Source organism: Leptonychotes weddellii, chromosome 10 (assembly GCF_054177405.1).
Source record: "Leptonychotes weddellii isolate Sample4059 chromosome 10, ASM5417740v2, whole genome shotgun sequence".
NCBI lineage: Eukaryota > Metazoa > Chordata > Mammalia > Carnivora > Phocidae > Leptonychotes > Leptonychotes weddellii.
In genome coordinates this window covers 55,303,288-55,321,356 of record NC_138378.1, presented here as the reverse complement: position 1 = coordinate 55,321,356, position 18,069 = coordinate 55,303,288, and the positions used below count along the sequence as shown (strand labels likewise).

Sequence of the window (18,069 nt, the reverse complement as noted above, 5' to 3'; positions counted from 1 at the left end):
GTAGGATATGTTATATGAGCAACTGCAATGTGCTTTAGTGGGAGTGATACATAATCACCTGAAAATTCACCCCTTAAATAAGTCCTAATGGGCTCAGAGAATAACAGTAGCTTAAGTGGATCTATTTAAAAAAAGGCTGAGTGGGTCACTGATTGGAATGGAGATACCATTTCAACTCTCCCTTCCGTTACTGATCAAAATACATCGATGACAGTCGGTCTAGTTTGGCTATTAAAACACACACACACAGCCCTCTATATAATGCCCTTGTGGCATCAACTCTTGCTCTGTTCCATGGATCTGAATCACAGATTTCATGACAAAGGAAGGTGCTGGGCCATTCTCACCACCTTCCTTAGAATCAGTCAGTGTTATGCAGAGCACAGAGCATCTACCACTCCACTCATAGGGAAATTAATTAGTGTAGGCGACAAAAAGGCATTTCTCGGCCAGTATCCACAGAAAGGAGGCCTCTGTGTCCTCTTGAAGGTGAAATGTGCTAAGTTAAATTCACTGTTTTAGATTTAACTTTCAGCAGAAGAATGGCCTCTATCAGTATTTACCAGCTAATTGCCGTGGAGCTGGGACCAATGGGGGTCTAGTCTCCCTTGGGGCTACCATTTAGGGTGCCAGATCTTTGGCAGCTTGCTTATCTTCTTTGGGACTGAGTTTTAGGTATGGGGTGAAAGGGCTGGCTGCCTTTGTGTTAGAGTTTTTCAGGTGTAAAGGTTGTGACCTAGAACTATCCATGATCACAGCATCTAGAAGAAAACGAAGAAATTCTAGAGACTGTTTTGAGAAAAAAAAAAAAAATTCTTCCAGAAGAATACCTTAAAAACCAAACTTTACAGAATAATAGAAAATAGAAACAATCCATAGTACATAGTGCAGAAAATGCTAAGAGAACCAGTGAAGTGGTGTAACCTTCCCCCATTTCTCTGCAAAGTCTCAGACTGCGCACGCCGACGTGCTGTAGCTCAATGTGTCAGGCTATGGGTGGCATTTCAGACTTGCTTTCCAAGCCTTTAGAGAATCCAAATGTACAGAATCATGTTTATTTTTGCAGAGCTACAATAAACTGGAAAGCCATCAAACACTCACTGAAAGCGTTCCTTGGATAAAAAAAAAAAATCTTACTTCCAGACCCTTAGATTACTGTGATTGAACAGGAGTCTGGAAAGGCAAGCTGAAAATTAACAATCACTTGCTATTCTAAACTCAGCAAGGACCAGGCTGGACTGCATTCCAGCAGAAAGGAATTCTTATATGAAATTTGATGTTAAATAAGTCAACCAATGATCTTAATAGGCAGGTTTTTTTCTACACCTGTGGTTAAATATTCTAATATTTTGATGTTTGTCAACAGCATCCTTTCACAGGTGTGGCTGTACCTCGATTTTTTCCTTCTTTTATTTCAAAGTTGACATTTTACAAGTTATTTAGGAACTGTTGAACCATGAAACTATATTTCATTGTCAAAAATGCTGAATGGTGAAATAATGACTAGCTTTCACAGCTTGCCTCTTTATTTTATAATCTGGTGGAGCTCCTAAATGTAGATGTGAACTAAGGAGCCTGTCTCTTCTGGGAAATAAGTTATTTCCCCCATAGCCCATGGGCTTATGAATGTTTGAATGTAAATACATGAATATATGAATGATTTAAAAACATAAACATATCACCCGTGCTCGTTGTAATCATGTGCATTTTACTTGAACCACAATGTGGGTTTGGAATAGGTTTGTGAATAGGGCTTGTTTTCATGTAAATGGGATCAAGCAGGACCACTGGTTAGCTATTCAGGGAATCAGACAATGCCACCCTTGCTGGAAATGCTTCAATAAGAAATTTAATCCATGTACCTAATATTTGAACTCCAACTCTTGCTTCATATTCCTATGGCCTAATCCAGATCTCATTGACTGACAATAACCAAAGGGTGGTATGAGACAGTGTGATCTATTTATGTGTGGCACCTATTTCTGCCACTGAGTATTTCAGGTTTCATCTTGGAGGTAGTGTCTAAAGAGAGGTTTTTTTTTTTTTCCTCCTCTGTGACACTGTAAAAAAATAAAATGCAGCATGGTCTGCCTGCCTGTCCCTAGAAGCAGCACCCACATAATAACTGACAGAGAAACACCAAACCGACAGGAAATAAAGAGCTCCCAGAGCGTGAGCTTCACTGCTATGTGCACAACATGCATATTATAAATATCACTGTGCTTTCTAAGTTTCTAAGCAGCTTACCCATCCCTGTGAATATGAAGAGAGACCATTACCAAAGCATTTCTTTTGGAAATAATATCAGCATTGCAGTGAGAGTAGCTTAATGTTTCACATTTACAAATGGGAAATTATAAACAGGCTGACATTCTGGCACTTACAACACCAGGGGGAAAAAAAACCAACTTAACACCTCATACATAGAAAAGCCATTTATAAAATAAAACTTGGCGTACTTAGTTCATTTGAATCTGTAAATTCTCCTATAGCTACCAGGTGTGTGTGTGTGTGTGTGTGTGTGTGTGTGTGTGTGTGTACATCTAACATCGTACTATGTTATGTATTTGTAATGAAAGCCTTCACTGAATATGCATTATGTATATCAGTTGTACGTGACCCTGTTGTTCGCTAGGGAAAAAGGACTATTTCTCAAACATGTTGTGTGCCTATTTTTAACCTAACTGAGAACATTAATCAGAAAAGAGCTTAAATCTTACTTCCTCTGCTTGTCTCTCTGGTACAAATAGGATGACATGGTGTGAGTGTCCATAACACAAGGTCTGACAAAGCCAGGCTGTTCTGATATTTATGTGAAGGATACATTTAACTCTAAATCCCCTGGCCAGACCTGACTTTCTCCACATATCTGGAGCCCACGCGTGCAACCCTCGTCTAAACCTCCAAGAATATGCTGCCCTCCTTCCCTCTTTCTGCTGCTCTCTGATCTGACTTTCATGCTTAATCTGATCTAATCCTGCCAGCATTATCTTCATCTGTGCAATGAAACCTGGAGGATCCTTTCTCATATTTGGTGAGGAGAGGCATTTACTAAATTACTTGCTCAAATCATATGGTGAGGTTTTAGCTCCTTATTTTTGATTAGATGAGGGATGTAACATTAGGCACAATATCAATGATTAGTCCAAAATCTGTTTCTCCCCCTTTTGGAACAAGGTTTTTCTGAAATCCAGTACAAAGACACTAAAAGGGCCATGGAAAGCTAGAAAATCTCAGCTAGAAATAAAAGAGAATACTTATTTTCCATTGAGAAGTATTTTTCAGAAGAAAAAAAGAAAGCAAATCTGATTCCAATGACTTACATAGAAGAGTTACCTCTTGAAAGTCTTATTTAAAATAATAATAATAATGACTGCCTGAAAATTTCATTTAACTCCCCTCTAGGGAAAGTCTTCTCCAGGTTCTGGATCTTATAATTGGGTTGATCAATACCATAGAACTTCTTCAGAATCCAAACTTGTGTTTTCAAATCTCAAGTGTCATAAAAACATAATGAAACTACAAATAAGATCTTACTCTTAACAGGGAAAATACTTTTGAACTGTCAATGTTTCCATATGCTGAAATAGTTATTATTCAACATGCATGAAGAAAATACCTAAGATTATTTGAAATAATTATTAAGGTTTGATACATATTTATCCTGTAACTTAGGATCAGACTTCATTAACAATAAGTAGACTAAGCCAAATGAGAAGACAAAATAGCTAATGTAAATTATTTTTTAAAAGCAGGCACCTGACAGAGATTTTAATGTTATTTGCATAACAATAAAATGTAATGTTATAATTCCTGTTTTGTGTATAATTAAATATCTTAATTGAAGACATTGAAAATTTAGATAGCAAACATATATTTTAAGAAAAAACATTCCCCCAAAGATATTGCACAAATACGTTTATTTGTTGGAGCATATACGTGTGTGTACACACATATACATATATTCCCTTATATCAATAGTCAGATCTCTCCTAAGAAGTAAGCTAATTGAGCTGTTTGTGTTGATAAACTCCTTTTTCTCCAGACTATTCCTCTCCGAGCCATAATTATTTGCAATTTGCCTAAGTCGTCCATTTACTGATACGTCAAGCATGAAACAGAGGCAATTCCAGAAAATGGAAATGCTTCTCAAAATCAATCTTTGGGAAATAATGTGGTAGAAGTTACTGTGTGATAGAAGACTACCTTATAACTGTCACATGGAGATGAATATTAATTTGTTGAGGTTAAGGTGGCTTTGTGCTTCATTTGTTGACTTTGCTTAGCCATCAGCAAAGCAGCACAGCCCAATTACTCCAGCAAAGCTATTTTTCCTAACAGGAGTTTTATGATTTTTATGTACTTACCAGTCAGCACACATAACAATGTCAAAATGTCCTTCCAGTTGAGAGACATCTGTCTCATTATCCCATCGTAAAACGCTTGAGGAGAAAAAGATTTTTAAAAATTATACTTAGGTGTTTTTTTTTAACTTTTGATTTTAAGCTATTAACATTATTTTTTGTGGCACTTGAAATTATTTAAAAGGTATATACAAATTATTTCAAAAGGTATAATAAAAAAACTAGGGATGGAACTGTCTGCTCTATATTTTATTTAGTCTTCAAATCCAGAAGAGGGAGAATTCTCTATTTAGACAAGAGTTAAGCCTGTGCTAGTTTTTATAGTTTGTAGATGAACCGGGGAAAAATATCTTATTTTTACCGTAGTCATTACAATGAGTCTAGATTCTTAACATCAATGAGGTACACATTGAGATCAAAGTATTCCCCATCTGACTGGAATACAAATTTATAAAAATAAATGACATGAAACCTCGTGTATATCTATCTTGCCTGGCATGTCAATTACATTTCTTATTGACGAAATGAGCAATTTGGCAAGATCGAAGAAAAAAAAGCAAACTTTCATTTGGTAGTTCTCAGTTTTTAGGCACATTTTAAAATTCACCCATCCTGACACTTAGTCTCCCAAAAGAGGATCAGGTTTTAAACCTCAGATTAACAACAATAATTACTAATACATATTTAAAAGTTCTAGTTGTGCTTATGAAGCCACTGAAAGATTTTAAGTTACTTTTAATTAATAATTGTGATGAACAGCATTTTACCATATCAAGTATTTTAATGATTCCTCTCTCCACATCAAAACTGATTTGCCGTGCTATTTTTCAAAGTAAAATTGTGCTCCTCTTTTCTATTTTGATTATTATTTAAAACCAAAATAAGTGAGCATATCCTACCCTGTCCAGTTCTATTTGCTTATCTTGGTGGGTTCTTTATTTCTTTTACATCTTCCCAGAGTGAAAAGCCATATGTATGAATACAAAAATAAGTCTTAATTTGATAAGTCCAAAAGTTTTTCCCATGTACACTAATAAACATTATTAGTGCTAGTGAATTTCTTAAGGTAGAAAAAATTGAACACATCACCATGAAAATATCTATGCAGACTGAGCATCAGTTGCCCATTCACTCATTCAACTCATTGTTACTGAGCACCTACTATGTGGCAGGCCCTGTGCTGGGCCACAGGCGGTGCCTTCTTGATGGCAGCCAAGCAGGACATGCGGACGCATAAACCCATAATTCTGATGCTGTGTCCTATGTGTTGTGTAAGCATATAGACTTAGAGCTCCAGGGAGGGCTTTCCAGAAGAACCTGTCATCCCATGTCACTTAGACAAGCTTTATAAATTAACTCTATTCTTGTATTTGCTTAGGCCTACTGGAGAGTCAAGGAATGGAGGAAACCAGGAAAGCCCCAAGAGATTAATGCTTACTTTGTTTTTACATTAATTCCTCAGAAACTCCATGCACCTGGAGAGAATGGGACACGACCAATACCAACTTTTATGGAAATGCTGAGGCCTCCTGTGCAACTAACTGGGACTCGGGCTTGGTGGGAAACCAGGCCTGTTCAGCCCTCATCAGAGACCTAAGTGTCTTAGAGAGTTTCTACATGAACAATCTGGCTTAAAATATAGATCTATACTTGACTTTTTCAAATCATAAAAGTAATGTACCCATCACACAAATTTTGGGAAAAAGAGAAAAGTGTTAAAATTACTCATAATCTTCTAGAAAATGTTTCTAATACATAAGTAATTACTAAAGCTCATTAACAGAAAGTGTAGGAAATCCTGTGGTGGGTACTGGATACTGGATTCCTGAGGAGCTTCAGCCTCTTGGTTCAACAAAGACAAATGGAGAGATGGGGTTTAGGCAGGAACTGGCTATGGATTATCACAGCAGATGTAACTAGAGTAATTCTAAAAGAAACTGAAATGCACTGCTTGGCCATGTGGACCCACATTCCCAAAAAGCATTTTTTTCTAGTTCTCATGAGGCTATGGCTATGGTGTCCCCATAACCGTAAGCATATGACAAAGAGTGGTATATAGAACAGAGTTCAGCTTTGGTGTGAGAGACCCTCCCAAAAAATTTTGGTTCCTTCCTTGACTGGCTGTGTGAACTTGGAGTTTGCTTTCCCATCTGTAAAATGGAGATAACAATGACCACCTTCTTGAACACTCACAGAGTACCATTCACAATGTATTCTGGATTTGTGGTGTTCATGTAGTATACAATGAGAAGAGTGCCCCCTGGAGCTGTACAATCAGGAGGCCTTCTATCTTACAAGGCAATTGGTGATGGTGACTTCTATATTCAAGGAGCTGGTCCTTCCAATGCTTCTCTTCCAATGACCTTGCCCTCCACCCTTCTCAAATAACTCACATGACAATCGTCTAGAGCAGTACTTTAGTTGTGGAGAAGGACCAGATTTTTTGTTGTTTATATCCAATCTGCTGCAGACTGACAGTTTCATAAAATACAGTAAAAATTAACAGGCAAATGAGATTTTAAAAGCCAAGACATTCTAAACACAAGTCCACTGATCATATGCTTGGATATCACAGTAGTGTTCCTCAACATTTACTTTCAATTTCTGAACTTACCTCATTGCAGATCAGTAACATGCAGTTCACGGATTGGCTCCAGTGTATGGCCTATTTGTTGAGTAGCACTGTTCTAGACCTTGTCTTTTTGAATAACTGAAACGCTGATCTACTCTCTGACCAGCCCTTTCATAGCTCATCACTTCCAGAAGGTACTCAAATCCCAACCATTCTTCAGTCCCCCTGGCCAATAATCTGCTAATCCCATCACCATGTCCCTATCTCTTTTCCATAATGTTTATCTTCCCTCCTTACCCAGCTTACATCCCACAGCCAATAATTTTAATTACTCCTTTGCATACATCCTCTACTCCTTTTTCCCTTTCTTATTATAAGTTATTTCAAAATAACTTAACTGTGACCCAGAACAAAATTCAGAAACATTTACAGGAATATAAAAACATTCAGATTCTAAGAAGGTAAAATATAAAATACCTGGGAGCACCTGGGTGACTTAGTCGGTTAAACACCCTGATCTTGATTTCAGCTCAGGTCATGATCTCAGGGTCGTGAGATTGAGCCTTGTGTTGGGTTTTGTGCTGGGCATGGAGCCTGCTTGGGAATCTCTTTCTGCCTCTCCCTCTGCTCTTCCCCCCCTAAAAAAAATACCTGGCACACAATCAAAGATTACCAGGCATGCAAAGAATTGAAGTAATACAACCTATAATGAGACAAATCAAACAACTAAAGCCAGCCTAAACCTAACACAGATGTTAGAATTAACAAAAAAGGGCATTAAAATAGTTACCATAATGATATTCACTGTATTTTAAAAAATGAATAGAGACAAGAAAGATACTTTTAAAGTCCCAAATCAAAATTCTAAAGATGAAAACTACAATGTCTGAGAGGAAAAATACATTGGATGGAATTAATAACAGATAAGACATTTCAGAAGAAAAGATAAATGAACTTGAAAACAAAGTTATAGAAACTATCCAAAATGAAATATAGATAGAAACAAAGAATGAAATAAATTAAAAGAGGATCAGTGAATGAGCTGTGGGGCAAATTTAAGTAATCTCATATATATCCCCAAAGGATAGAAGGGGGAGATCCAAAAAAAATATTTCTAGAAATAATGGCTGAAATGTTTTCAAATTTAATGAAAACTATTAACCCACAGATCAAGAGATTTCAACAAACTCCAAGCACAAGAAACATGAAGAAAACTACGAGGTACAAATAATCTAATCAAATTGTCCAAAAGCAATGATGAAGAGAAAATCTGTAAAGTACCCAGAGGAAAAGAAAAACACAGTACATATAAATAAAGGTAAGGATGACAGCATATGTCTTGTGAGTAATGGGCAAGTCAGAAGACAGTGGACTGACATCTTTAAAGTCTGAAAGGAACATAAAAACCCTGTCAACCTAGAATTTTATAGCGAGTTAAAATATTTTCCTCCCAAAAGATGAAACAGATGTTTTCAGACATACAAAAGCTGAAAAAATTAATCACCAGCAGATCTACACCATGAGAAATGTAAAGGAAGTCCTCCAGGCAGAAGAATAATCATACCAGACAAAAATATGGATCAACAGAAAGAAATGATGAGAACCAAAAATTGTAACTACATGGGCAAATATGTAAGATTTTTTTCTTATTATTTAACTCTCTTTGAAATATTACTGACTGGTTAAATAACAAGTACTGCGAAGTTTATAACATATACATAAGTAAAATATAGGGCAATAGCATTAAGATTGGGAGAGGAGTAATAGAAGTTTCCTATGATAAGGTTTTTATAGTGTAGATGAAGTGGTACATCACTTGAGGATAGACTATGATAAGTTAAAGATGTATACTAGAAAACCTAAAGCAACTACTAAAACAACTAAACATAATTACAGCTAATAAGTCAACAAAGGAGAAAAACTAGAATAATAAAATATACTCAATCAAGAGAGACAGAGAAAAATGAAAAAAAGAAAGAATAGATGAACAAACAGAAAACAAAAAGCAAAATGATTTAAATCTAACCATATCAGTACTTGTACTAAGTGAAAATGGTTTAAATGCCCCCAGTTAAAAGGCAGAGAGGGTCAGATTGGATTAAAATGTTAGATGGAAGTATATGTGGCTTACCAAGTAAATGTATTTTAAATGTGAAGCACAAATGGATTAGAAGTAGAAGTCATACCAAGCAACACTAGTCAAAAGAATGCCAGAGTGGCTATATGAATGCCAGACAGTAGATTTCAGAGCAAAGAATATTACTGGATGTAAAAAGGATTACATTACAATGTTAAAGGGCCAATTCAAGAAGCAGACCTAACACTTCTAAAGGTTTATGAACTGAGTAACAGAGCTTCTAATTTGAAGTCCAAATGGGTATTACTGAAAGAAAACATAGACAAAGCCACAATTATAATGAGAAATTTCAATACTCCTCTCTCAATAACTAATTGAATTAGACAGAAAATAACCAAAGTTATAGATGATTTTAACAATGCTATTAACCAACATGACTTAATTGATATTTATAGAACACTCCACCCAATAATAGCAGAATACACCTTTTTTTTCCAACTAGGTGTGGAGCATTTACCAAAACATACCCTTTCTGGGTCATATTTTAACTTTCAACAAATTTAAAGGAATTCCAGTCATATAAAAATATGTTCCCTGGGGCGCCTGGGTGGCTCAGTCAGTTAAGCATCTGACTCTTAGTTTTGGCTCAGGTTGTAATCTCAGGGTGGTGGGATCGAGCCCCATGTCAGACTCCACCCTCAACATGGAGTCTGCTTGTTTCCTCTCCCTCTGCTCCTCCCCTGCCCCCCAATCTCTCTCTCTCCTTCTTAAATAAATAAAATCTAAAAAAAAAAAAGTTCCCACCATCGAATTAAATTAGAAATCAATATTTTCTGTAAAATCTCTAAATATTTGGAAAATAAATAATTCACTTATAGATAACATAGCATCCAAACAAGAAATCAAAACAGAAATTGAAAAATATTTCAATTGAATGAAAATGAAAATACAACATATAAAATTTATGGGATGCATAGAGGGGAAATTAATAGCACTAAATGCCTATATCAAAAAAGAAAGGTCCAAATCAATAGACTCAGCTCCCAGCTAAATAAACAAACAAAAACAAAAAACAAACAAACAAAAAAGCAAAGTTAAACTCAACATAACCAAAAGAAAGGAAGTAAAGATTAGAACAAAAATAAATGAAATAGAAAACAGAAACATAATAGAGAAAAATCACTGAAACCAAACACTGGTTCTTTGAGAGGAACAATAAAATTGATAAACCTCTAGCCAGAGTGATTAGGAAAACAGGGAGAAGACATAAATCACCAATCACCAATATCATGAATGAGTGAAGTGCCATCACTACAGATTCTACAGATAGTAAGAGGATAATAAGGAATATAAAAGTTCTTCATAAAATATATTAATAAATATAAATATATAAAATAATATATATAGGCATATAAATATGTATCAATATATAGATATAGATCTCATGTTCAAGTGGTTTTTCTAGGAATACAAGAAGGTTGGTTTAATGTTTAAAATTCTATCAATATAATTTACCATATTAATGAACTAGGAAAGAAAAACGATATGATCATCTCAATAAGTGCAGAAAATGCATTGCCAAAGTCTAACATCTATTCCTGATAAAAACTCTCAGCAACCTAAGAACAGAAGGGAACTTCATCAACCTGAAGAAAGTCATCTATAAAAACCTACAGCCAGTATCATACTCCACTGGTGAAAGACTAGATGCTTTTTCCCTAAACATCAGAATAAGAAAAGGATGTTTCCTCTTACTATTAAGCTTTGCACTGGAGATTCTAGCCAGTGTAATAAAACAAGAAAAAACCAAGTCATCAAGACTGGGAAGGAAGAAGTAAAATTATCTTTATGAGCAGGAAACCTGATCATCTACGTAGAATATCCAATGGAATATACAAAAAAAGCAAGCAGAACTAATACATGAGTTTAGCAAGGTTGTGGAATAGAAGACCAATATAAAAAAAATCAGTTATATTTCTTCATACAAGCAACAAATAATTGGAAATTGTAATTTCCAATTCCCTACTACTCACAATAACATTTAAAAATGCAAACTATTAGTAGCATAAAATATGAAATACTTAGAGATAATTCTGACAAAAGATGAGAGAAATTAAATAAGACCTAAATAAATGCAGGTAATTCAGTGGATAAAGGAGAGTATTTTCAACAAATAGGGTCTTAGCATTTGGATATCTACTTTTTTTAAAAAAAGATCTCTAACACATATCTTATACCATATTAAAAATTGACTCCAAATGCATCATAAAATTAAATGTAAAACCTAACATTATAAACCTTGTCGATGAAAGTACAGAAGAAAATCTTTGTAACCTTGGGTCAAACAAAGACTTCTTAGATATGACACAGGATGCATAATCCATAAAAGAAGAAATTGGTAAATTAGACTTCATTAAAATTAAAAACTTCTGCAGTTTGAAAGATGCTATGAGGTGAATGGGAAGAGAAAGCCACAGGTCTTAGGGGGCGAAATATTTGCAAATCATATGTCTGATAAAAGCTTATATCATATAAAGCTTACATATAAACATAGAAAAAACATAACTCCCAGAGTATGTTAATAAGAAAATAAGCAACCCCATAAAAAAAAAGTGGGTAAAGCATTTGAACAGACACTTTACCAAAGATATATAAGTGGCAAATAAGCACATGAAAAAATATCTAACATCATTAGTAATTAGGAAAATTCAAATTAAAACCCTAATGAGATACTACTATACACTTACTAGAAAAGCTATAGTTTAAAAGATTGACCATATAGAGTGTTGGCGAGGATGTAGACAAAATGGAACTCTCTGACACCACCGATGAGAATATAAAATAGTACAACCACTTTGGAAAACAGTTTGTCAGTTTCCTTAAAACATTACATTTGTGCCTCTATATGATCTAGCTGTTCCACTCCTAGGTATTTACCCCAGAGAAGGGAAAGCATATATCCATATAAAACATATCCACATATCCATATGTGTACATAAATATTCCTAACAGTTTCATTTGCAACAGCCCCAAATTGGCAACAACCCAAAAGTTCATCAAAGAGTGAAAGCAGGAACAAATTGTAGTATATGAGACACTACTCAGGAATAAAAAGGAAACAACTATTGATGCCTGCAACAACATAAATGAATCTCAAAATACTTTTACTAATTGAAAGAACACTGACTTTAAAGAAAAAAAGCACATACTTAATGATTCCATTTATTTAAAACTGTAGAAAATATAAACTCACATAAGATGAGGGATAACAAATCAGTGGAGAGGGAGGAAACTTCAAGAAGCAGAAAGGAGGGATTACCAAAGGGCAAGAAGGAAGTTTTGGGGGTGAGAGATATGTTCAGTATTTGGACTGTGGTGATGGTTTCAAAGGCGTACACAGATTTCAAAACTTATAAAATTATGCATACAGTTTATTGGATGCCAATTTTACCTCAACAAACTGTTAAAGAAAAGCTAAAAAGGAAATGTTTTCTGAAAGAGAGCAGGTGTCTACATACATACTACTAGGCCCCTTGGCCTATATGAACTTTACAATCTAAGGCGTCACATTCAGATGCAAAGACAAGTAAAGGATGGTTCTTCTAAACCCCAAATCATGCCCATGTGTTACCTATAATTATACTGACACTGAAGTAAAATGTATGTTTTCTCCATTTTATTTCACCACAATGTCAAAATCTTATTTCTGTTTGAAATTCATTACAAAGCAAAGTACAATTTTACAGAATCACTACAGAATTCCTCATGCTTTAGAAAAATCTTAATAGCTACAGGCATGGCAAACCTAGTAAGTCTAACAGATATTGCACAGCAGGAAGAATGCTGGGCTTACAGCTAGCTAGAAAGCTCTGAGTTCAAATACCAGCTCCACCACTCACAGGCCAGTGGGGCTGGGAGATAGTACCATGGCCTTCGTCTGTTACAGACATTAGTTGCATTGCACAACGATAAAGAATCCAATGAGCTAGAATACATGAAAGTACATTATCAGGGCTCAATAAATATTAGTTTCCTTTCCCTTACTCTTGCATTAACTTAGATTTTTTTTCTTTCTGGCTTTGACTTCGGAGTGTCAACCTGAAATGCAAAGCTAAGTCAATTTCTGATAGGATTCCTACCTTGTGATTTAAAACTCACACCAATAAATAAATAAATAAATAAATAAATAAATAAAATTTAAAAAAATTCTCAAACAGAAAGTCTCTATTTTAAGTTTGTAATAAAACCCAATGTCAAACATGTTTAATCTAATTTGTATTTCACTGTGGTGCTCACAGATAGCTCTCCCTCTACAGATTTAAGGCCTTTCTTTTCTCACATTCCTACAGTTAGTATTTGTTTACCATTATATTTGCCAACTCCTCATTGGGGAGTGAGTCACAGTTTTTAACTCTGCTGTTAAAAAGGTCACCCCTGTGTTTTTGCATTGTATTGATACAATTCTTGATTATGCTTGCCAAATGTAATGAGCTTAGAGTTATTAAAAACAAACAAACAAAGAACTACACAAGCTGTCTTACCAGCAGTGGGGAAGACAGCAGTTTTCTTCACATAGATATTACAGGCATTCTTCCTTGCAACAGACTCTGGGAGCCCTTCCCACAGTTTATATCTTACACCACAAAGTCTGTCTGGGCATAGCTCACCCTTACAGAGCGTCCATTCAAGTCATTTATAGTATTTACATAAACTGCGGAATCATTTCTCTTCTTTCAAATACTTCCCTATTTGTCACTTGTCCCTCCATTTTTCCTGATCTTTTAGACTTTCAAAATGCCATACGCTAGAACATTCTATAATAGTGTTTTAGACACTTGGGGAAAGGAGCCTAAATCTAGAACAGAAAACCAAGAATGAGAGGGAACACTAATGTGTTGATTTCCTAACTTGGGAGCCAGTCCAACCACAGTGTTATTCAGCACTTCTCTGGAGGCTGTGAAGGGTAGGACAAAGAGGACCTGTTTCTAAGTAACAAAATTAAAACAGTCAAAGGAAACAAATAGTCTTATTTGGAAATGAAACAAAATAATTACAGATTGTCATGTTGGGGATGGTATGCTGAATAAGGTGGAAGGTAGAATGTGATTTTAAGGCAGGATTTGGAGAGGAAAGAAGAAGAAGAGTTAAATCTTAGACAAAGTGTACAGGAGGCAAAGGGTTTGGAGGCTGGATGCACACATCCCTGTTTTCAGCTCCCCAACATTCCAGGTCTTTGTTCTTTAAGACGACCTCACCATGAGCCTGGGGCTATCTGATATCTTTTCCCTCTTCATCTTTTCTCTTTGCCTCTTGTCTAAAAGCAAGTAGGGTTACCCATCCTTTCAAGGACAGCCTCCCCACCTATGTGCAGGATTAAACCACTCCCTTTTTCCTCTAGCTTAGTGGCTTTCAAACTTGAGCATGCATCAGAATGCTCAGTAGGTTTGTTAAAATACAGATTTCAGGCTTCAGTCCCAGACTTTCTGATTCAGTAGGTCTGGGGTGGAGGCTGCAAATCTGCACTTCTTTTTTGTTTTTAAAGATTTTATTTATTTATTTGAGAGAGAGAGAGTGAGAGACAGATAGCATGAGAGGGAGGAGGGTCAGAGGGAGAAGCAGACGCCCCGCCGAGCAGGGAGCCCGATGCGGGACTCGATCCCGGGACTCCAGGATCATGACCTGAGCCGAAGGCAGTCACTTAACCAACTGAGCCACCCAGGCGCCCTGCAAATCTGCACTTCTAACAAATTTCCAAGTGGTGCTGATGCTGCTGGTCTGGGGACCATACTTTGAGAAGCACCACTCTAGGCCTTGCTGCATCAAATCTGCCCCCATCCCACCCCCCTCACTTCATATATTACTTAGTTCTTCTTCCTTGGCTGTGGTGGCATGCCTAACAACATGCTCCCCTCTTCCCCCAACTGTGCTTCTCCTCGATACACATACTACTTGGCTCTTTGCCTTCGCCATCAACGCTTTGGCAGGAGTCTACTCTCATTGACTCACTTGCCCTTGCAATCTAACCTTTCTCACAACAGACAGGAGCACTGCTTTGCAATTTGCTAGACCTTCAGTGATCTGCAGTAGCTAACACTGCTGGTCCCCCTCTCCTTGAAATTCTCTCCTGGACTTGCTTCCGTCAAGGAGCAGTTTTATACCATACCACCCTGCATCAGCCTTCCTATCTCCAGCTCCTTCTCTGTATCCCTGACTGGCCCCTATTACTCTGCCCCCCAAACAGATATTTCTAAGATTCTCTCCTTAGCCATCTTCTTTTATGTTCCAGTTTCCATAGCTGTGCTCTACTCTTTTCATGTTGATCTCCAAATCTTCTAGCACATTTCCTGAGATTTGAACTTTACTGCCTTAACTGGTTCTTAACCGCCTACTAGTTACTGTCACATACAGAACACACATTTATGTTCTACAACCACATGAATGTAGCATGTCCCAAACTGCTCTCTTACTCCTCCTCCATTCTCCAGAATGGCCCCTGTATTTACTCACTGGTTTCTGCTCTCATTCAGGCCTGGATACCTATTTCCTGTTCTCGGGAACCACTGAGATAGCTTTCAAAACAAGCAAAAAAAAAAGAAAAAAGAAAAAAACAACAACAACCCTTTTTATTGTAGAATAAAACACTGAAACAGAAAACTACATGAAACAAAAAATGCCTTAATTATGAGGCAAATACTTTTGTAACCACAACGCAGATCAAGAAATAGAACTTTGCCTGATACCTCAGAAGTCCCTTTACATGCTCTGTCCCATTTGCCTCTCTCCTCCACCTCAATGCAATGACTTCTGTTTAACTGGTCTGTTGGCCTCATCACACCAGAGAACTAAATTCGGCCTGTCCCCATTCATCACACCAGAGAACTAAATTTGCCTGGACACATTTTTCTTTTCTTCTTCTTCTTCTTTTTAAGATTTTATTTATTTATTTGAGAGAGAGAACAAGCAGGGAGAGGGGCTCCCTGCTGAGCAGAGGGAGCGGGAGAAGCAGGCTCCCTGCGGAGCAGAGAGCCCAAAAGGGGGCTTGATTCCAGGACCCAGGGATCACGACCTGAACAGAAGGCAGACACTTAACCGTCTGAGCCACCCACGCCCCAGGACACATCTCTTCTACCTCCATGCCTTTGATGATTTCCTCCTTGCTTTTCATACCTACAATGCCCTCTTCAACTGCTTTTCTTCACTTGCCTTTCATGTGCTAAATCACATCTTAAGGGCCACCTCCTTCACTCTTTCTCAGGTCCCTCTGCCTTGGATTGGCTGATTTTCTCTTTATCCTTACATAGCACGATTAACCCAACTAGAGCAGACTCTGTCTTATGCCTTGGTAGTCGGGCAAGTATCTGTCTCTCATTTGGATAGCTTGAGCTTCCTAAGACAGAAACCTCACCTTACTAATATTTGTAACCTCTAAAGAGCTCACGATAGTGCTTTACATGGAGCAGACTCTAAGTTACATTTTATTACCTTGGACTGAATGATACAAGTTGGACCAGAATAACAGCTAATTTAGTGAAATATTTTAGGTAAAAATGTTATTCACTAACAAAGAAGAGTGTATGGGGCACGTACATGGCTCAGTTGGTTAAGCATCTGACTCTTGATCTCAGCTCCAGTTTTGATCTCAGGGTCATGAGTTCAAACCCTGCTTTGGGCTCCACACTGGCTGTGAAGCCTACTGAAAAAAAAGAAGAAGAAGAAGAAGAGTGTATGTAAGACAGACACAGCAAAAAAAAAAAAAAAAGTCCAAAAAATAAGCAGTGCTATCTATGAAAGATAAAAAGATAAAAGAGATCCAAGTGTTATTTCTGGATCTCCATTTTTCTCAACTAGTGTGGAATTGTTTCTCAACTGGAGTAGTATTGGCATTTGGGACAGGACAATTCTGAATTGTAGTGGACTGTCCCTGGCACTGTAGGATGTTTACCATCTCTGTTCCCTCTGGTACTAGTAATATCCCTTAGTCATTGTGACAACCAAACAGGAATGTCCCCCGTAATTACAAACAGGTGCAGAGGTGGGCACACAGTCCACCTCTGCTTGGAAACCACAGGTGGATTATCTCAAAGGCCTCTTCCACCTCTGATGTGTGCTCCTTGTTGAATCCCAAAAGTAAGAGCTGTAATGTAGACAAGAAACTGATCAGAATTACTCCCTTGTCTGTATAACTTTGCCCCTCCCACTGCCATGCACATCATTAAGATGACACCATAGAAATTCAGAGTCCAGGGCGCCTGGGTGGCTCAGTCAGTTAAGTGTCCAGCTCTTGATCTCAGCTCTGGTCTTGATCTCAGGGTTGTGAGTTCAAGCCCTGTGTTGGGCTCCAGGCTAGGTGTAGAGCCTACAAGAGAAGAAAAGAAAAGGAAGAGAAGAGAGAAGAAAAGAAAGGAATGAATGAATTCAGAGTCCAAAGTGAGAAATAAAGCCCTCTAATGGAAGGTAAAAAAAAAACAAAAAACAAACAAAAACAAAAACAAAAACAAACAACCTCTCTTAAGGACAAACAGGAGGGTGTCCATAGATACACCTTTGTGCTTTATAATAATTTTTTATTTATTCATTTGAGACAGAGAGATACAGAGAGAAAGCAGGAGCAGTGGGGAGAGACAGGGGAAGAGGTAGAAGCAGACTCCCTGCTGAGCAGGGAGCCCGACGTGGGGCTCCAACCCAGGACCTGGAGATCATGACCTGAGCTGAAGGCAGATGCTTAACCATCTGAGCCACCCAGGCGCCCCATATTCACCTTTGTGCTTTCAGCTGGTATGCTACACTGAACAGCAATCTAGGGGTAAAATGAGTTAATCAAAGTGTGATCTGTGATCCAGATATATTAGAATCACCTTGGGAGATTGTTAAAATGTGAGATTCATGAACCTCAACCCCCAGGAGTCTAATTCAGTAAGGAAATTTTGTTTTTAAAATAAGTACCACAGGTAGTTCCTATGAAAATGGGTCTGGGACCACTTGAGAAGCATGTTCCAGAAGATCTTTACCAGTATGGACTTGGATTTAGAATACTTTTTAGCCATAGGTCTAGACTT

General features: G+C 37.2%; 1 protein-coding gene across 5 annotated transcripts in view; it reads right to left on the bottom strand.

The window, feature by feature from the left end:
- CAMKMT (calmodulin-lysine N-methyltransferase) overlaps positions 1–18,069 on the bottom strand; it is a 715,155-nt gene that overhangs the window by 367,642 nt on the left and 329,444 nt on the right. For 4 of the 5 annotated variants that reach the window (XM_081833495.1, XM_081833493.1, XM_081833496.1 and 1 more), the window contains one exon: positions 4,368–4,442. The exons of the other annotated variant lie outside the window; for it this stretch is intronic. In XM_081833495.1, coding sequence (XP_081689621.1) covers positions 4,368–4,442 — 75 coding nt within the window. The remainder of the gene's footprint in view (positions 1–4,367; positions 4,443–18,069) is intronic. 5 annotated transcript variants of the gene reach the window in all.